A 21,690-nucleotide genomic window follows, 5' to 3' on the forward strand; every position below is an offset into this window, starting at 1 on the left:
TCAGTGAAGTGGTTCCCTTGGCAACTAACATGGGAGGTGAGAGAGCTGGAAGAGCTGAGAGCTCCTCTGCAACTTCACCCACAGCTGATTAAAAGGCTTTCAGACAAACAATGTTGATAAGCACAGGAACAGTGTCAAATGCGATGGTAGGGAGAAATAGTGGTGGCAGGTTGGGGGAAGCAAGACAACTGCTTAAGTGTCATCAAAATTTAAGTGAAATAAAACATATTGGAGGCACTGTTTCATTAACATTCAAATCAATTATATTCAATCAAATCTAATTATTATATGTTGTTGTTTGTCTCCTAAGTGATTCCTTGATGTGAGAAGAACAGAATCTTGATTAGAAAACAACTGACAAATATTTTATTAAAAACCTAATAAGACTTGCACTGTGGTAAAGCATGGAGTTTCAAAGAATAAAAAAAGATACTTTGGGGTTTTGAAAAACTTGGATTGTTCTCAATTTCCAAGGGAAATGGTATGTGAGGTGTGGCATTCTCAACTTGGCATTGAAAAACTTGAACTCACTGCTGGCCTCTCATTAAGATGTTTCAGAGAACAGGGGCACCTGGGTGGCTCAGTCGTTAAGCGTCTGCCTTCGGGGTCCTGGGATCGAGCCCCGCATCGGGCTCCCTGCTCCGTGGGAAGCCTGCTTCTCCCTTTCCCACTCCCCCTGCTTGTGTTCTCTCTCTCGCTGTGTCTCTCTCTGTCAAATAAATAAATAAAATTAAAAAAAAAAGAGATGTTTCAGAGAACAAAAAAACAACAATAAAGTATAGATGTTTTGAGTTGTGTTAATAGAAATGGAAAATAAAATACTCGATGCCTCCATTACCCCAGTAGACATGAGAATTTGAATAGAAATTTTTTTCTTGCTTTTCCAGAACTTTTTTTTCACAAACTTCCCACCTAAATCTTAGTAAAGCTGTAATTTCTACAAATTCACATTCCACCTTGTTTCTTGACTGAAAGCATTGGCTGTACCCAGACAACTTCATCCTTGGAAATCTGCACCAACAACTCCATTTGTTGGGTTTCTGTAGAAATACAAAATGAAAAAAAAAAAAAAAAAAGCATTGAGTTTAGTGAGTTAAGATAGGTTTCCTATATATAAAAACAAAATTCATTAAAATGTAGATAGTTTTTGGTAGAATCTAATGTCATATTTGTGAAATCATAGTTACCTAGAGACTTATGTACAGCAGTATATGTTACAATTGTGTAAATTGTATAATAATACTGTAAAATTATACATGTCCAATGATACAAAATTGGATGAATAAATTATGACCTCTCCATTGTAGTTATTGAAAATCATGTTTGCAAATATCAAAGTATACAGAAACATGCTCAATATTTTATATATATGTATATATATCTATAAAAAAGAGTAAAAGAAGCAGATCATAAAATAGTATAAAAATAGGATATACATGACATATTTACTCAAAAAACATGGAAGGACATGCCATTTAAGATCTTATGTAGCAGTAATTATCTCTAAGTCATGGGATTATAGGTAAATTCTCTTCATGTATCTGTGATATCCAAATATTTGACAATGAACACGTGCTATATTTGCCCATTTAAAAATTGAGGGTTTTTTTTTATTATTCGTTTCTTTTTTTATTTGAGTATAGTTGACACACAATGTTACATTAGTTTCAGGTGTACAACTTAGGTGACAGGTTTATGCATTATGCTATGTTCACAATTGTAGCTCCCATCTGTCCTGATGCATTGCTATTACAATATCATTGATTATATTCCTTGTGCTGTGTCTTTTAGTCCTGTGACTTACTCATTCCTTAACTGGAAGCTAAGCTAAAGCTAAAGCTCCCCTTTAACCGTTTTGCTCAACCCCCACACACCACTCTGGCAACCATCAATTTGTTCTCTGTATTTATAGGCTTGCTTTTTTTTTTTTTTTTATTCCACTTATGAGTGGAATCATATGGTATTTGTCTTTCTCAGTCTGACTTATTTAACTTAGCATAATATCTTCTAGGTCCATCCATATGTCTCAAATGGCACAATAGCATCTTTTTTTATGGCTGTATAATATTCCATTGTGTTTATATGTCTGTGTGTGTGTGTGTATAGCATATCTTCTTTATCTATCATCTACTGATGGACACTTAGGTTGCATCCATATGTTGGCTATTGTAAATAATGCTGCAATAAATATAGGAGTGCACATCTTTTTGAATTAGTGTTTTTGTTTCTGTTGGTTAAGTGCCCAATAGTGGAATTATTGGATCATATGGTGTTTCTATTTTTAATTTTGAAGAACCTCCATTCTATTCTCCTGGTGGCTATACCAATTTACATCCTCCCCAACAGTGTATTAGGGTTCCTTTTGCTCCACATCCTTACCAATGCTTGTTATTTTTTGTCTTTTCTATTTTAGCTGTTCTAACAGGTTTAAGGTGATATCTCATCATGATTTGGATTTGCATTTCCCTAATGATTAGTGATGTTGAGCATCTTTTTATATGTCTGTTGGCCATGTGTATATCTTCTTTGGAAAAAATGTCTATTTAGGTCCTCTGCCCATTTTTAAATTGAATTGTCTTTTGTTTGTTTTTGTTTTGTTTTGTTTTTTGGTATTGAGTTGTAGAAGTTTTTTGTTTTTTTTACTTCAGATATTAACCCCATATCAAATATATTACTTGCAATTATCTTTTCCCAATCAGTAGGTTATCTTTTTGTTCTGTTGATGGTTTCCTTTGCCGTGCAAAAGCTTTTTATTTTGGCATAGTCCCAATATTTTTGCTTTTGTTATCCTTGCCTTCGGAGACTTATCTAGAAAAATGTCGCTACATTTAGTGTCAGAGAAATTACTACCTGTGTTCTCTTCTAGGATTTTTATGGTTTCAGGTTTCACATTTAGGTCTTAATCCATTCTGAGTTTACTTTTGTGTATGGTGTTAAAAAGTGGTGCAGTTTTAGTCTTTTCCATGTAGCTATCCAGTTTTCCCAGCAACATTTATTGAAAAGACTGTCTTTTCCCTACTGTATATTCTAGCCTCCTTTGTCTTAGATTAATTGACCAAATAAGCATGGGTTTATTTCTAGGCTGTCTGTTCTGTTCTATTGGTCTATGTGTCTATTTTTGTGCCAGCACCATTCTCTTTTGATTACTACAGCTTGTAGTACATCTTGAAATCTGGAATTGTGATACATCCAGCTTTGTTCTTTCTCAAGATTGTTTTGGCTATTTGGGGTCTTTCGTGATTCCATACAAATTTTAGTATTATTTGTCCTGGTTTTCTGAAAAACGCTGTTGGTATTTTGATAGGGATTGAATCTGTAGATTGCTTTGGATAATGTGGACATTTTAACAATATTTTCCCAATCCAGGAGCATGGAATATCTTTCCATTTGTGTCATCTTCAATTTCTTTCATCAGTGTTTTATAGTTTTCAGAGTACTGGTCTTTCACATCTTTGATTAAGTTTATTTCTAGGTATTTTATTCTTTTTGGTGTAATTGTAAATGGTGTTGTTTTCTTAATTTCTCTTTCAGCCACTTCATCATTAGAATATAGAAACACTACCAATTTGGGGGTATTAACTTTGTATCAGGCAAGTTTACTTATTTATTACTTCTCTTAATTTTTTAAAGGAGTCTTTAGGATTTTCTATGTATAGCATCAGGTCATGTGCAAATAGTGACAGTTTAACTTCTTTACCAATATGGATAGCTCTTATTTCTTTTTCTGGTCTGATTGCTGTGGCTAGGACTTCCAGTACTATGTCGAAGAAAATTGGCCACAGTGGACATCCTTCTCTTGTTCCTGATCTTAAAGGAAAAACTCTAAGTTTTTTACCATTGAGTATGGTTTTAACTGTGGGTTTTTCATTTATGGCCTTTATTATGTTGAGATACGTTCCCCCTACCCCCACTTTGTTGAAAGTTTTTATGGTGAATGGATGTTGTATTTTGTCAAATGGTCTTTCTGCATCTATTGAAATGATATGATTTTCATCTTTTGTTTTGTTCATGTGGTGTATCACACTGATTTGCACATACTGAACCATCCTTGCATCCCTGGAATAAATTCTAACTGATTGTAGTGAATGACCTTTTTAATATATAGTTGAATGTGGTTGGCTAATATTTTGTTGAGGATTTTTGCATCTATGTTCATCAGGCATATTGGCCTGTAATTTTCTTGTGTGTGTGGGGGGGGTGTCTTTGGTTTTGCTATCAGGGTAATGCTGGCCTCATCGAATGTATTTGGAAGCTTTCTTTCCTCTTCTATTTTTTAGAATAGTTTGAGAAGAATAGATATTAACTCTTCATTAAGTGTTTGGTAGAATTCACCTATGAATCCATCTGGTCCTAGATTTTCATTTTTTGATAGTTTCCTGACTACTGATTCAATTTGTTACTTGTAATCAGTTTGTTCAGATTTTCTATTTCTTCCTGGTTCTGTTTTGGAAGATTGTGTGTTTCTAGGAATTTATCCATTTCTTCTAGATTGTCCAATTTGTTGGTCTATAATTTTCCATTGTATTATCTTACAGTTCTTTGTATTTCTGTGGTGTCAGTTGTTACTTCTTCTCTCTCATTTCTGATTTTATTTATTTGGGTCCTTTCTCTTTTTTTTCTTGATGAGTCTGGTTAAGGGTTGGTCAAGTTTGTTTACCTTTTCAAAGAACAAGTTCTTGGTTTTACTGTTTTTTTGTTTGTTTGTTTTTAGTTTCTGTCACTTATTTCTGCTCTGATCTTTGTTTCCTTTCTTCTACCCATCTTAGGCTTTGTTCTTCTCTTTCTACTTTCTTTAGGTATAATGTTATATTGTTTATTTGAGCTTTTTCTTGTTTCTTATGGTAGGCTTGTATCTATTTACTTCCCTCTTAGAACTGCTTTTGCTGTGTCCCAAGGATTATGGACTGTTGTGTTTTCATTTCCATTTGTCTCCATATATTTTTTAAATTTTTTCTTTGATTGCCTTAATTGACCCCTTACTTATTTAGTATCATGTCGTTTAGTGCCCATGTGTTTGCATTTTTTTCCTGTTTTATTTTCCTTGTGAAAAAACTGTTTTGATCAGAAAAGATGGATGGTATGATTTTGACCTTAAATTTACTGAAGCTTGTTTTGTGGCCTAATATGTGATTTATTCTGGAGAATGTTCCATGTGCTCTTGAAAAGAATGTGTATTCTGTTGTTTTGGGATGGAATGTTCCATATATATCTGTTATGTCCATCTGGTCCAATGTGTCATTCAAAGACACTGTTTCCTTGTTTTCTGTTGAGATTTTTCTGATATATATATCCGGGACACAAGTCCTTTATCAAATATGTGTTTTACAAATATTTCCTACCAGTTGATGGCTGTGTTTTTATTTTCATTTTCTTAATATTGTCTTTTAAAGAGCAAAAATTTTTAGTTTCCATGAAGTACACATCATGAACCTTTTTTGTGTGTGTGTGCTTGAGTGTTATATCTAAGAAATCAAACATACAGTGGAAGGGTATTCCATTGTGCTAGTTTTAGGGAAAAGCCTACAAAATCAACAGTTTATTCTTAAATTTTGTTAAATAACCTTATTTCAAGATAAAGTTCTATAAAATATTTTTTCCATAATTTAACAAATAACTCTGTTCCCCTTTTGAAAGTGAATTCACTTATTTATTTAATTATTTATTTATTTTTACATTGTTATATTAGTTTCAGGTGTACAATATAGTGATTCAACAATTCCATACATTACCTGGTACTTATCATAAGTGCACTCATTAATCCCCATTACCTGTTTAATCCATCCCACCACCCACCTCCCCTCTGGTAACCATAAATTTGTTCTCTATAATTAAGAGTCTGAATAAAAAAGGGGGGATGCCTGGGTAGCTCAGTCATTTGAGCATCTGACTCTTGGTTTTGGCTCAGGTCATGATCTCAGGGTTGTGGGATCAAGCCCTGCTCAGCAGGGATTCTGCTTGAGATTCTCTCTCTCTCCATCTGCCCCTCCCCCATTCATATGCTCTCTCTCTCTCTAAAATATAAAAAATAAAACAATCTATTTCTTGGTTTATCTCTCTCTCTTTTTTCCCTTTGCTCATTTGTTTTATTTCTCAAATTCCATATATGAGTGAAATCATATGGCATTTGTCTTTCTCTGATTACTTATTTCTGTTAGCATAATGCTCTCTAGCTCCATCCACATTGTTGGAAATGGCAAGATTTCATTCTTTTTTATGGTTGAATAATATTCCACCATATATATGTATATATATGTATAATATATGTATGTATATACGTATATCTCACATCTTCTTTATCCATTCATCTATTTTTTGTTTTAAGTTTTTAAATTCTAGTTAGTTAACATATACTGTAATATTGGTTTCAGAAGTAGAATTTAGTGATTCATCACATACATATAACACCCAGGGCTTATCACACCAAGTGCCCTCCTTAATACCCATCACCCATTTAGCCCATCCCTGCCTACCTCCCTAAAAGTGAATTCACTTTAAGTGGCCTTTTTAAGAACCACTTCTTGGACAATGAGGACTTTTTGTACATGAAAAGAATCTAGTGAGGGATCTTTATGAGAAAGAATATGCATCACCAACAAGAGGGAGATTTTCTTGCCTTCCCTGGCATCAATTCCAGGCCCTTCTGTCTCACAACACTAATATAAGCCTCACCATTTAGAAATACCTGTCACTATTAGGGAACTCACAACTCCTCCCCAATATATATGCAAACCTACAGTTTTGATTTAGTATTTGGTTGAGATGAAAAGGAAACATTTAATAGCCCATTAAAGCACTGAGAAGAAGTGTGGTTTTGAATCCACCAACATTCAAAAACATTTCTGGAAAATCATGGACTGGATTGTCCCTCCTGTATCAGGGCCATTTCCTAAAGTGCCTCAAAGCACTTTCAACACCCTAAGGCATTTGGCTCTGGAATTCTGGTGTTGGCAGGAAGCTCTTCATCCCATCTGCTCTTTCTACCACCTTCACATGGTGAATAATTAATAGTCTTCTTGATTTTTTTTGGAATAGAAGCCAAAATCAACACTAGAACAGAACAGATTGCTGGGCTCCACTCCTTTCTGGGAAAGCCCAGCAGAGGCTTCCACATGTTCCATGAAGACCTGACAGCATGGCTATAGGAATGCCATACATAGCCCAAACTGGCCGCCAAACGTGAGTTGGTTGCTTCTGAGGGCAGTGCGTGTCAGTAAGTCAGCAAGGATGCTATACCTATCCCAAATAATGCATGAAACAAAGTTAAAGTTATATCTATCATGACTTTTGGTTTTCATTATTCCACAGACAATAGCAATTTAGTCAAATAGTAAGGCTACATTTTCAAGGCAAGTACTTGTTTTACTTTTCTCCAACTCTTTATTTGGAAAATGCTCAAATTTACAAAAATGTTGGAAGACTAGTACAATAAACATTCAAATACACTTTGCCTACATTCACCAATTTGCTGCATTTGCACTGTCTCTCTCTTTCTCACATCTTTCCTCTCTCTTTATCTCTTCTTCTCATTCTCTCCCAAACTACTTAAAAGTAAGTTGCACTTTTAGTCTCATTAAGGTTAAGGGCATTTTTTAAAAAGAACCATAATTCCATTATGACATCTAATTTTTCTCCAAGATTCAACCTAGTTGTAAAAATTATTCAGCTGTTTTTGTCTTTTTAATTTTAATTTAGAATAGTGCCCCTGCTTTTGGTTTTGTTTTTCATGATACTGACTTAAAAAAAAAAATACAGGCCAGTTGTAGAATGTCCAACATTTTGGATTTGTCTAATTGCTTTCTCATGTTTAGATTCAGGTTGAACATTTCTGACAAGATTAATTTATAGGAGATATTGTATATTTAATGCATAACATCAAAGGACATACAATGAATGCCAGATTGAACTACTACTATTAATGCTAAATTAATTACTTGGTTAAGGTGATGAGCATTAGCTCTTTTTATTTAAAATTATATCTAATAAGCACTGAGTAATGTATAGAACTGTTGAATCATGGTATTATACACCTGAAACTAATATAATACTGTGTGTTAATTATACTTGAATAAAAATAGTTGTATCTAGTAAATGATCTATGAGTGATACTTTACAACTGTGTGAGTATCCTATTTCCTACAAACCCACATCCCAATTTTAGCATTCTTTGATGATATTTACCTAGATAAGCTATTACACTGGAGATGGCAAAATGGCTAATCCTATCTATTAACTGGAATTTTTCTCAAAAGACGAACCACTCTTCCTCCATTCCTATCCCTTTTGAATATCATAGTAGATTCATGAGTTATTTTAAAATTTAATGGATTATAATATATTACTATCTCTATACTTTTTGATCCTCCAGCTATATCAAATTTGGCCAAGAGGAGCCCCTTTCAGTATGCTCCTCTGTCGTTTTGATATTACCCCCATTAGTCTTTGAGCAGTCCTTTGCTTTCTGGATCAAGAAGCTATCCCATGCTCACTGTAGCTTTTTCTTGTCCCCTATCTGGAATCAGCCAATTCTCCAAATGCTCAGTTCCTTTTATTAGGGAGTGGTATTTAAAAACTAATATCTGAGTAATTTGTATTTTCCCTGTTACTGGGATACCATTGTTTCTAGGCTATTCTAATGGACAGAACTAGGAAGTATACTTTTAAAATGAATTCATGTTGATATTTCTAGTTCAAATTTAGCATTACATCATTTTTTCCCTAGCTTTTTAAATGTCATATTTGTACTTTTTCTCTCATAGTGAGAATTTTGATTTCTTATAGTAATATATTTACCTATTTGTCATCTTATGTCATAAATTCAACAGTTTAAGAATTAAAATAGTATTACAACTAACAATAAACCTATTAGGTAAAGGTTAACATTGCCTTTTCTCTTAGAATTGGTCCCACTAGGACTTTATAATTAAGACACTATTTCCAAAGGTGCTTGAATTAATTCCGCTTCCTGAATGACTATATTATCAATTTAATAGGCAGTTAGATTCATTTGTTTCTCTTTGTATTCAGTTTTAGAATTTGCTTTTTTTCTAAAAATATTTTAATGAAAAAGCTACCTTCCTTTTTTTAAAGATTTTTTAATTATTTATTTGAGAGAGAGAGCAAACAAGAAGCAAGAGAGAGCACAAGCAAGGTGAAAGGCAAAAGGAGAAGAAGACTCCCTGCTGAGCAGGGAGCCCGATGTGGGACTCTATTCCAGGACTCTAGGATCATGACCTGAGCTGAAAGCAGAGGCTTAACCAGCTGAGCCCCCCAGGCATACAGAAAATGTTATCTTTCTGTAAACATTTCATTATACTACAAATGAAACATCTGAATCCATTACAGACCACCTCTTAAATCTTAAAAACCAGGATAAAACATTGAAATTTAAAAGTAATCTTGAATATTATATAGGCTAACAATCCTTACATCACCCCTGCATTAACTTGAGAATTACTCAACTACTTATGACATCAATTACTGGAACTCCAAGATACTGTCCTTAACTAGAAATGTTTCAAGTTGTGACTTACATAGTGGAACTCTTAAAAACAAGTTTATTTCAGTTGTTCAGATTCTTTTTTTTTTTTTTTTAAGATTTTATTTATTTATTTGAGAGAGTGAGAATGAGAGGGAGAGAGAACATGAGGGAGGTAGGGTCAGAGGGAGAAGCAGGCTCCCCGCCCAGCAGGGAGCCCGATGCGGGACTCGATCCCGGGACTCCAGGATCATGACCTGAGCTGAAGGCAGTCGCTTAACCAACTGAGCCACCCAGGCGCCCCAGTTGTTCAGATTCTTAACAAATTATCTTTATTACCCAATTTTCTTCAAGATTTCAGTATGTATCAGGTTTTTTGAAAAAAATGTAGCCTGGGAAACGGTAACATGTGAGACGGCTTGACAAGATCAGTTGAAAAGTTTGTCTCAACCATTTCCCCCTCCTTTGAACTTCTGTATATATATATATTTTTTTTTTAAACTGGTGCTATGACTGAAGAGCACATTTTTCAGGAATGACAGTGGAACTACCTTTAAATAAAATCACTTTATTTCATAAGAAATGAGATGGACCGTAAAGAAAGAACAATGCCTTTAAAAAAAAAATGTTTCCTATCTTAATTTCACACTAAAACCACTTTGTAAAGAAAATTTATCATTAAAGGGCTAATACCTTCTTCAACACTTCATTCTATGTGTAGAAATTCAGTCCTGATTTAGGTACAGAAACAGAGCCAACCAGTCATTTTCTGAGAATAAACTCTGGCAAACTAAAGGGTTTGCTTTTTTAAATCTTTTTATTTTAGCCGTATTTTTTGAATATATAGAACATTTACATAGCTCAAATTACAAACTATATTAAAAAATTCTTTACCCTTCTACTATTCCCATTTACACCCAATTGGTAACCATTTTCTGTCCTTCCTATGTTGTTGGGGTTTTTTATTTGCAAAAACAAGCAAACGTGTGATAATTTTTTATCTCTTCTATTTACCCCTTTTTCTTACACAAAATGTAGCATACTACAATTGACCCTTGAGCAGCATGGGTTTGACCTGCACAGGTCCACTTATATGTGGATTTTTTCAATAAATACACTACAGTAGGGTAAATGTATTTTCTCTTCCTTATGATTTTCTTAACATTTTCTTTTATCTAGCTTATTTCGATTTAAGAAAATAGCATATAATATATATAACACAAAATACATGTTAATCGACTCTTTTGTGTCATTGGTAAGGCTTCTGGTTAACTGTAGGTTGTTAGTAGTTAAGTTCTGGGGAGTCAAAAGTTACACTTGGATTTTTGACCGTGCAGGGGTTGGCACCCCTAACCCCCATGTTGTTCAAGAGTCAACTATATATACACCATGATTTTTCACTTAAAATACATCCCCAAAATCATTCCATGTTAGTTTATGGACATGTTCTTCATTATTATTTATGGCTTCATAGAAATCCATTGTGTAGATATATCACAGCTTATTCTACTCTTTTCCACAAATAGGCATTTTGGTTATTTTTCATTTTGCTATTGCTAACAATTTAATATTGAATAATACCCATTTTCCTTTTATATGTAGAGACATATCCTCAGGAAAAATTTCTAGAAGTGAAATTGCTCAGGACTATGAGCTTCACAAGTTGTTCCTGTGTTTTTCTCCCCCTCTTCGGTGGGATGGCTAAAATGGGCTGGAGTTGGGATATTTCCCTTCCTCCATGTCACTTAGGCTCTGATTAGCTAGTTTCTCCTGAGGGCAGGCCTTGTTAGGAACAAAGTGCTCTGGCATATTTCCAAATGTTTCCTTTTCCCTTCCCTCTGCCAGAAGCTTGAGGGGATTTTTCTTTGATACTTACTAGGAGAACCTGGTCAAGCTCCAGGAGGTAAATCTCACAAAACTGTGGCTGCCTACTTATAACTGAGTCTTCCTGGCTTTTTAATTCTCAAAGTTGTCCATATTGGGACTTCACAATTCATCAATTACAACTCAGACTGTAAGCCCTTATCCCTAATACAAAGCTACTTGGTTTTATAGCTTTATGTTAAGTATTAAAATCAAGTTGTATAAACCCTTCAACTTATTTTTCTTTTGTTTCAGAATTGATTTAGCATCTTAAGGCCCTTTGCATTTTCATATACGTTTTGGGATCAGCATGTCAATTTCTATTTTAAAAGTCTCTGAAATTTTTATTTGAATTGTTTTGAATCTATAAATCAATTTGGGGAAAATGTATATCCTAATGATATTAAGTGCTCCAATCCATGAACCAGGTATATCTCTCTATTTAGATCTGTATTAATTCTCTCAGTAATATTTTCTAGATTTTTAAATAAAAATATAGTTAACAGTAATATTTTGTAATTTTTAACGTAGAAGTTTTACATATCTTTTATAAAATTTAATCCTAAGTACTTTATGTTTTATAACTGTAAGTAGCATTTTATTGCATTTTTCAACTGTTTGCTGATACAGAAATGGAATCATTTTGTATAATGACTTCCTACCCTACAAACTTGCTAAATTTATACTGTTGATTGCTATCTCTAGATCTGCCAATTTTTGCTTCATGAAATTTAAAGCTCTGTTGTTTGAAGTATACATATTTAAGATTGTTGATTTTTCCTAATGATTCCATTTTATCATTATTAAATGGCACTCTGTCCTTCTTAAAACTCTTGGTCTTGATGTCTACTTTGGTATTAATAGAACCACCAAGTTTCCTCCTGCCTTCTATATATTTGTGTCTTTAAATGTATGTATGTATCTTAAAGAGAATAAAAAAGACAAATTACTTTTGAAAAATCAAATTGATATCTTTAAATTTAAAACTTGTCTCTTTTAGGCAGAAATCGAATTTGATTTGTCTTTTTTATCCAGTCTGACAATTTCTGCCTGTTAATTGGAGTGTTTAGACCATTAATGTTTGATGTAATTATTGATATGATTTGGTTTATATCTATCATCTTGATAGTTGTTTTTCATTTGTCCATTTTGTTTCTCTTTTGTTTCTTTTCTATGTTCTTTTGTGTTTATGCAATTTTTTTCATTTCACATTTTATTTCCTTTGTTGAATTATTATCTATATCTGTTTTTATTATTTTTTAGTGGTTGCTCTAGGGTTAATAATATATGTCTGGGGGCGCCTGAGTGGCTCAGTCGTTAAGCGTCTGCCTTCGGCTCAGGTCATGATCTCAGGGTCCTGGGTTCAAGCCCCACATCAGGCTCCCTGCTCAGCAGGAAGCCTGCTTCTCCCTCTCCCACTCCCCCTGCTTGTGTTCCCTCTCTCGCTGTGTCTCTCTCTGTCAAATAAATAAAAAATCTTTAAAATATATATATATATGTCTGAACTTATCCAAGTCTATTTATAGTCAATACTGAACTATTTCGTACTTCACAACTCCCAGTTCAGAAATGCAGTAACCTTAAACAATATAATTTCATTTACACAACCCATCACAGAATTTCTGGTGTCTCAGCTAAGTGACTGTGCTGTTAACAAGGTGTTGTAGCTGTCTTTCCACTCCTGCTGGGCCAGGACTCCAAAGTCCCTGGCACTGCTGGGCCACTAGTAGTATCTGTTTTATTCTCCACCCTTTGGTAAGCCTCATATCTAGCACAGCCTTGGCCAAGGATTTGTGCAGAACTCCCCAGTCCAATCTCCATGAAAACTTCTGGGGTGCTGCTCTGTGTAGTCCCCTCTTCTCTGGTGCCTGCCCTGCAGATTCCAGCCACTTCAGCTTCCTCAAGTCAGCAGGACCATCTTGCTCTGCTAACTCCATTTCACTGGCTTCAGTACAGAAATTCTCAAGCAGGGAGGTAGGGTTAATATGAGGCTTCCCTTGTCAGTTTCTCTTCTTTCAGAGATTGCAGTCTTTCACAGACTGTTGTCCAGTTTCCTATGTACACTGGAGGAGGGCTAGCTCAGTATCTGTTAGATTTACTCAAAACCAAGAAGTTTTAGGCACTTTTATAGTGAAAAGAATATGTTTCAGGGTACAAGCTCATGACATCTATAAGTTAGAAACTTGTAGAGTTTACCTTCACTTTGCTTTTTATAGAATTTATCTGTTTGAGAGTCTCTAGTAGTTTAACTGGAGTTTAAGAAGATATTGTACAGGTTCTTGAGGCATTCTGGAAGAATTTAACTTCATTTTATGTATTCTGAGCATTTCAGAATTCTCCACAGTTTCCCTCTGCTTGCTTCGCCTCTTTGGCCTTCTTCATTCTCTTTCCTATGCGTCTTCACTTTCTCTCTCTTTTTAAAAAAATTTAATACATACTTGTATAGGAGATCTTATGGGCCCAAAATTCTGGGGGGCTTGGTGGATATTAACTCATTTAATTTTTGAGTGCAGTGAGTAAAGCAAAGGGGAGTAGTGGATGCAAGGCAAGTGAGCGTGCCTTACCACTTGTTTTCCTTCTGGAAAATTAGGGGAATTGTTTGTCTTGCTCTCTTGTTTGTCTGGTCTTTCTTAAGCTATTAGAAAAAAAACCTTTGTTATGTTTGTTTTGGAGAAATGTAGAACAATTATGCACAGCTTTTTAGGTGAATTGTTAGGCAATTAACTCCCCTTTTTGTTTCCCTTCACTCCGTAGAGACTGGAAGAAGTTTTTGCCCTTCCTCATATTATGTGATTAATTTTAATACAGGAAGAAACTCTGCCAAATATTCTGTTTCAGAAAACTTTCAAATGAGGCAGATCTGGTAAGCTAAATTTCAGCTCAAGTAATAGTTACTTAGAAAAGAAAAAATTTTTTAAAATATAGGACTGATTTACTAACTGCTTCTAAGAGCCTGTCTGGATTTATTTATATTTTAGTTTTTCTGGCTCTGGAATAGTTTTTCTGGCTCTTTTGTGGCAGTCAAAATGCCACAAAAGAAGTACAAAAACATGACTTTCAGTGTCCAAACAATGTGGTCTAAAAAGTAAAGCAAATTGAGGGAAAAAAACAAAACACAACATTACCTCTGTTCTCTCTTATGTTCCACAGTTAAAACATCCAGTGCCTTCATGTTTTTCCTTTATCAGGACAATGCTCTCTTCAGAGAATCTGGCACCTTAGTTCTCAAAGGCCAGAGTGATGGAAAATCATCTGACCTACAGCAGCAAGGACACCAAACTGTAAGAGGACACGGGGAGCCAGCATTCCAGTCTTGACTTTGGCCTTTGCAGTGAGACCTTCCCAAATGGCAGTGCCAAATGTTTAACTTTTTACCATGAATATAAAACCTCATTCCTGGCCCATGCATATTGCTATGAGACCTTCATAAATCAATTAACAGGCGTATCTCACCCCAGGTAAAATGGAAAATCTTTCTTATATGAGACCCTGGTCAGAAGGTGGCCTCCCTCTTTCCTGGACTGGAATTTGTATTTGTCTGCCAAAGCTACTGTGGCTCTTTGAGAGCCAGATTAGGCCCTCACAGGGAAGTTGGGGTCATTGTTCACATCAAATGCCACCTCAGGGCCTACACTCACACTTCTCCCTCTGTCTGGAACACTTACCCTCACTCCTCATGACTAACCACTTATCCTCAGACTTCCATTTCAAGGTTACCTCTTCATAGGTGTTTTCATCAATCACCCAATATAAATGGATTCTCTAGACACATTCTCTTATAATTCTTATGTTCTTGTCCTTCAAAGCATTTATCTCACTATGCTAGTATGTCATTTATCTCTGTTTATTGCTTGTTTCATCTACTGAATCCTGTGCTCCATGAAGCCAGGAATCATTTCTTTTCTTTTTTTTTTAAGATTTTATTTATTTATTTGACAGACAGAGGCATAGTGAGAGAGGGAACACAAGCAGGGGGAGTGGGAGAGGGAGAAGCAGGCTTCCCGCCGAGCAGGGAGCCCGATGTGGGGCTCGATCCCAGGACCCTGAGATCATGACCTGAGCCGAAGGCAGATGCTTAATGACTGAGCCACCCAGGTGCCCCGCCAGGAATCATTTCTATCTGACCAACCACAACAAACACAGTCTCTAGTATAGAGCCTGGCTCATAGTGGGCATTCAGTATATATTTGTTGAGTAAATCAATGAACCACCTTTCCTCTACCCACACCCCCACAGAGGACTCTGGCAGCCACATGGAGAGAGCTGCAGCAACCAAACATGGAGTGGGGGGTGTACAAATTCATCTTATCCAAAATTATGCAGAGGATTCACAAAAGCACCCTGAGGCAAGAGTCAGAAATATGCAGGGTGAATCATGAGAAGTGAGGTCTCTGCCCCCTACAACCAAATAAGGAAACCAGAACGCACACAGGGCATATTTAACTAGGCACCTTATAGAAATCCAGGGCAAAGGGCAGGGCTCTTGTTGCTTATTTTGCAAATTGAGGTTTTTAAAAATTTATATACCAGTGTTAATAATCTGCCTCCCTGTGGGTAGGATGATGAAAGTAATTAGCACAGGGAAAAGTAACACCAAAGAAAGTCAGCTTATTGGAATAAGAGCTTTCAGAGCAAGGGTACAGAATAAAGCATTTGACACCATCTCTCAGGCAACTGCAGAAATACTTGTCCGAGTAGGCATAAGTGAAAACTGAGTATTCAACTAAAAGGAATGTATTCAACAAGAATATCACACCAGCTTTCCAGGGTAACAGAGTTCTTTTGGAACCAATATACATACCTTTAATTCTAATCTGGGGATGGCAAATAAATTGTATCTGATGGGCTAGTCTAAGTCCATTGGCAGTGGCTGCCCAGAGTACTAGACTGTGACAAATTCTAAGGCTGAGTCTGGGCTCAGTGAGGAAATGAGCTATGCCCAGGTAGTAATGTCTGATGGGCAGAGAATAGGGATTAAAACGAATCATGCCATGTTGCTGTCATTACCATTAAACTAAAAACAACAGCAACAAAAGTTTTATTAATTGGGATTTTGATTCAGACTCTAGGTAGGGCTGACATGATGGCCAACTTGAAGGAAATAACACCAAGCAGGAAGAGTCTAGAGGTATCATTATTAACATCACACCCGAAGAGGTGCAATTTTCCCCCATCCCATAAGGAACCATCTTCATTCAAGGTCCATGGCCTTCAGAATACCCCCTTTTCTGACCCTTTCTTGGAGCTGCCTTTTACCTGTGCGATCCTTGCTTCCCACCTAGACCAACTAGCCCATTCTATGGTCTTCTGCAAACTCTTAGTGTAACTGTACACAGAACATTGCTGTGCTGGACCTTGGATAAATAATCACAAGGGAATATTGACTCAGATAACGTGTTAAGTCCTATCCTTAAATTCTAAATTCTTTGATTCCAGGACTTTCATACCTCTAAGATAGATTACATTTAAGAAGTGTGGAAGTCTCTCCATTTTTTTCATCAAGAAACCTGGGAAACCCCATAATCTAATTCTAACAGGAGCTGAGTCACAGAAAGACTTTTTATAATACTAAACAGAAAATCATCTACAGGAACAGGGCTCAGTTTATAATTCCTAGTCCCAAGATCAGGCAACTGGACTAGTCATAGTTTTTAGGAAAATACATTTCTTGATTTATAAATAAAAATTTTAAAAGCTAACAAGGAAACAAAAAAAAAGCAAAGATTTTTTTCATATGTGATTTTGTTTTATTTCATTTTTTTTTGTTAAATATAAAAGAGTATTTACAGAAGTTGAAAAAAATTTTCGTCCTCTTTAAATTATATCCCCAAGGGATATCTTCATCTTGTAGGGATATATTCACCCTTCTTTTCTAGATAAGCCGTTGAACAATGTCCCATAGACCTTTACAGTCACTTTCTGCATTATAGTCCTCCTATGACATAAACAAGTCAAACCCAAATCTTGGTAGAGAGAAAACAGAAATCATCTGTCATATTGAGGGCATTAAATCACACTCTTCTAAATTTCTCCTAAATTTCCCATTAATGAGGTAAAAGTTAAGGCACTGACATAGAAATTTGCATAAAGTCGATAAGGTTCATATTGTTTATTTTTTAAAAATATTTTCCCTTAAAATCTGACAAAATGTTTTGTGGACTTAGTAACGTATAGTATAGTAGAGTGCGGTATAATATAGCTATGATGTTACTAATTACACTTACCTATGCCTGTGATTTAAACTCTTGTGCATCTCCATTGTCTGTACAGATTAAAGTTCAAGTTTTTTTAAATAGCTTACAAAACCCAACTTAATCTGTTATTTCCTATCTCCCTAACTTCATCTCCCTTTATCCTTTTACCTGTGATCTCCAAAAGTACCAAATTGCTAGCAATCACCAGCGCACTGGCCTTTCCTTGCACCCTTAACTTTGGCCATGTAGCCTCCTCTGCCTGAAATTGCCTGTCCTCCCTTCATTGCTTGGTAATTTCAATTTATCCTTACCAGGCTCCTCCTTATACCATATCCCCATTTATGCAGAGGTAGGTGCTTCTCTTTTACTTCATAAATGCTGAGTTTTCATATCTATCATTATGGAAATAATTGTTAGCATTTTACATGTAGTCTCTCCGTCTGGAAAGTAGGCACCAAGGGGCACCTGGGTGGCTCAGTCATTAAGCGTCTGCCTTCGGCTCAGGTCATGATCCCAGGGTCCTGGGATCGAGTCCCACATCGGGCTCCCTGCTCCACGGGGAGCCTGCTTCTCCCTCTCCCACTCCCCCTGCTTGTGTTCTGCTCTCGCTGTGTCTCTCTCTGTCAAATAAAGAAATAAAATCTTAAAAAGAAAGAAAGAAAGAAAGAAAGTAGGCGCTTGCAGGGCCGTGAACGCTTGTTCCACTTTGTGTACTCAGTTGCTACGTCAGTGGCAGTGTTTGGCTCATCAGAGGCCCACACATACGTGGCTGGGTGATAAATTAATCAATGGAGGACATTCATCATCTCAGGCAATGAAGGAGAAAGGTGCACAATAACTGTAATGCTCTGTGATGAGCAACACACACACACACACAAGCCAAAACAAAAAGCTACAAATTCGACACGTTTACTTACTTATGACTGGAGAGCTTATATTACAAATAGGATGAGTGAATCTCCACGCAGATTGAAGAAGAGAATTGAAGCTGGTTTAGTGTCACTTCTGCTTCTTGATTCACTCTCCTCTTCTCCCCAGTGTAGCCACGGTGCCATCCTCTCTTCCCTAGTTCCTTCTCTGATAACCAGATCATCCTTCCACAGTCACCTCTGCTCACAGATACTGTTCTGTCCTCTCAACTTTTAAAGCATTTTCAGTCTACACTACTGACTTGGCATTTTAAACGTGACCTGTACCCACAGACAGTTTGTCTGTGTCCTGTTTTTTCTATTAGGTCGTAAGTTCTTGGAGATTAGAAACCATGCTTCTTTTTTCCCCTTTTAATTCCAGCAGTGTGTCTTGCACGTGGAAAGTGTCTTACACAACATGTAGTACATTATGTAACAACGTGGGAGCAACAGAGTTTGAATTGAAAATCGGGAAACCTGAATTGAGAACCCAAGCTTTCACTTAAAAGCTTTCACTTAGGGCGCCTGGGTGGCTCAGTCGGTTAAGCGACTGCCTTCGGCTCAGGTCATGATCCTGGAGTCCCAGGATCGAGTCCTGCATCGGGCTCCCTGCTCGGCAGGGAGTCTGCTTCTCTCTCTGACCCTCCCCCCTCTCATGCTCTCTCTCTCTATCTCATTCTCTCTCTCAAATAAATAAATAAAATCTTTTAAAAAAAAAAGCTTTCACTTAAAAGCTTTGTGACTGTGGGAAACTTACTTAACTTCACTAAGCTTCAGCTGTGTGATATGTGAAATCAAAATAATGATGCTTCTCTAACAGAGTGGCGGGGAAGATAGAATGAGATCATGTTAGTAAAGTGTTTCTTTTTTTTTTTTTTAAAGATTTTATTTATTTATTTGAGACAGAGAGAATGAGAGAGAGAGAGAGTACATGAGAGGGGGGAAGGTCAGAGGGAGAAGCAGGCTCCCCGCCGAGCAGGGACCCCGATGTGGGACTCGATCCAGGGACTCCAGGATCATGACCTGAGCCGAAGGCAGTCACCCAACCAACTGAGCCACCCAGGTGCCCTAGTAAAGTGTTTCAACCGTGAAATGCCCTTCAAATATTAAATAATACTATTATTTTGGAAGAAACACCTCATTTTTCAGGATCTCTTTTTCTATTAACTACTTCATCTATTCCCAGCAGCTATAAATAATTTCTAGGCTCCTGGTTGTCATCTGGTTTCTCAGGGAGGAAGACAGACATTTACCTGTTAGTCCATCTTCTCCTCCAAGAGTTTCAGAAATGCTGGTTTCCTGCTTTACTTCTGGGTGCTATATCGGTGTGTGAACTGGGAGCCACTACAAGGAAAACAAGTCTTCATAACAGTGGAGGTTTATGACAAACAATATAGTCTTCGTTTGTTCCAGCTTTGAAAAGCATGATTAAAAAAAAAAACTATAAAAGTAATACAAGTCCATGAGATATCATTAGAAAAATATAAATGGATAGAAAAAATCACAATAAAATTATCCATAATCCCATTATAATTATTGATAATGCTTTGGCATATTTATTTCCAGAATCTTTTTTTTATGCTTATATATTTTAACATAGTTCTAATAATTAATCACTAAGTAATTATTATCCATAATAATTCAGATGTTTGATAAACCAACATTTTAATGGTTACAAAATTTAAATGTGGGGATTTTCCTTAACCTTTTCCTGATTCTTGAACATTAAGTTTTCAATTTTCATCATTATAAATACTGCTGTGACTAATGTCTTTCTTTTTTTTTTTTTTAGTTTTTAAATTTTTTTATTTATTTATTTGACAGAGAGAGACACAGCGAGAGAGGGAACACAAGCAGGGGGTGCGGAGAGGGAGAAGCAGGTTTCCCACAGAGTAGGGAGCCCGACGTGGGACTCGATCCCAGGACCCTGGGATCATGACCTGAGCCGAAGGCAGATGCTTAACGACTGAGCCACCCAGGCGCCCCAACTAATGTCTTTCTATATACCAGTTTTTTATTTCTTTCTTTCTACACGTAAGATGATTTATTCAGGAAAAATCAATAGAAGTGTCATTCCTGTGTCAAAGGGCCCAAACATTTCTTTCTCTTTTTAAAGATTTTATTTATCTGAGAGAGAGAGAGAGAGAGGGAGAGCATAGCAGGGGTGAGGGCTTGGGACAGGGAGGTGGGAGGGGCTGAGGGACAAGCAGACTCCCCGCTGAGTGGGGAGCCCTAGTAGGGGCTCAAGGCGGGGGATCCATCCCAGGACCTTGAGATCATGACCTGAGCCAAAGTCAGACGCTTAACAGACTAAGCCACCCACATGCCCCTCAAAGGGCCCAACATTTCTAAGCCTCTGATGGTCTGTCCTAATTTGATTTCCTTTGAAGAATCCTACCCTACACTGAGTGGGGCAGCCTGAATGGAGGACACATCATGATTTAGGCAATTTATTGTGATGATGGTTAATGTCAATAAGATGAAAAGAGAGAAGTGGGCAGGTCTCAGGCCGTATTATTTAGAAACAGAAATGACTATAGTTCTACTCTCCAGTATAAGAGATAATATGCAAAGAATTTTATAGAGTATTTGAAGCATTTTTTCCTTACATAAAAACTATTTGTTGAATTGAATAATATTTCACTTCGCTTCTGTAGCACAGAACTCTGACTTAAAGACACTCTATCAAATCCTTCCTTTATGAAATCAGGACCAAAATCCAACCGGATTTGAATCTCAGATCTGAGGAATATAGGAGACGGTGATTTTTTCAGAGAAAGGCTGAATTTTATCTGAGATGGGGCCAGAAGCCAAGCCATATCACTGAAACTACTTCATTTGGAACTTTCTTCCTAATCTCAAAATAATAAGGCCTTGGCATAACCAGCTCAGAACATTATTTATAGTTATCTGTTTAATTAAAAAAGAGGGAGAAGCAATTCTACCATTACATGCAATATTTTGGTAGAGGTTTTCTGCTAAAAAGCAAACGACATGCATTTTATTTGGACTTGCTCTCAAGAAGATGTTTGGAAAGGAACTTTCCAGGACACAGTGTTTTCTTCTTTTACCCCTCTAAAATGGTGTAGTTCTAAGCTTTCCTCTCTTTTTCTTCCAAGATAAGATTGTTGACAGATACATACAAGTCATTAGAAGGTTTGGGGGTTTGCTGTAGTTGTTTGTTTGCGTGTTTGTTTCTTTTCTTTCTTTCTTTCTTTCTTTCTTTCTTTCTTTCTTTCTTTCTTTCTTT

The 21,690-nt window shown here is 36.3% G+C and overlaps 1 protein-coding gene and 1 long non-coding RNA gene across 4 annotated transcripts in view; one reads left to right on the top strand and one right to left on the bottom strand.

Moving 5' to 3' along the window:
* Positions 1-21,690, top strand: part of LOC118006413 (F-box only protein 4) — a 382,076-nt gene that overhangs the window by 158,951 nt on the left and 201,435 nt on the right. The window contains exons 8-9 of one of the 3 annotated variants that reach the window (XM_034999069.1): positions 14,093-14,201; positions 14,527-14,769. The exons of the other annotated variants lie outside the window; for them this stretch is intronic. Coding sequence (XP_034854960.1) covers positions 14,093-14,201; positions 14,527-14,560 — 143 coding nt within the window. The 3' untranslated portion in view covers positions 14,561-14,769. Of the gene's footprint in view, positions 1-14,092; positions 14,202-14,526; positions 14,770-21,690 lie in introns of those variants that run through there. 3 annotated transcript variants of the gene reach the window in all.
* LOC118006415 lies at positions 671-18,510 on the bottom strand. Its single transcript, XR_004678065.1, has 4 exons — positions 18,450-18,510; positions 14,464-14,595; positions 957-1,040; positions 671-709 (listed from the first exon to the last, which is right to left on the bottom strand). It is a non-coding gene; the product is annotated as an uncharacterized LOC118006415 (long non-coding RNA).

This window comes from Mirounga leonina, unplaced genomic scaffold (assembly GCF_011800145.1).
Source record: "Mirounga leonina isolate KUSES-001 unplaced genomic scaffold, KU_Mleo_1.0 Mir_96, whole genome shotgun sequence".
In the NCBI taxonomy this organism is placed as follows: domain Eukaryota; kingdom Metazoa; phylum Chordata; class Mammalia; order Carnivora; family Phocidae; genus Mirounga; species Mirounga leonina.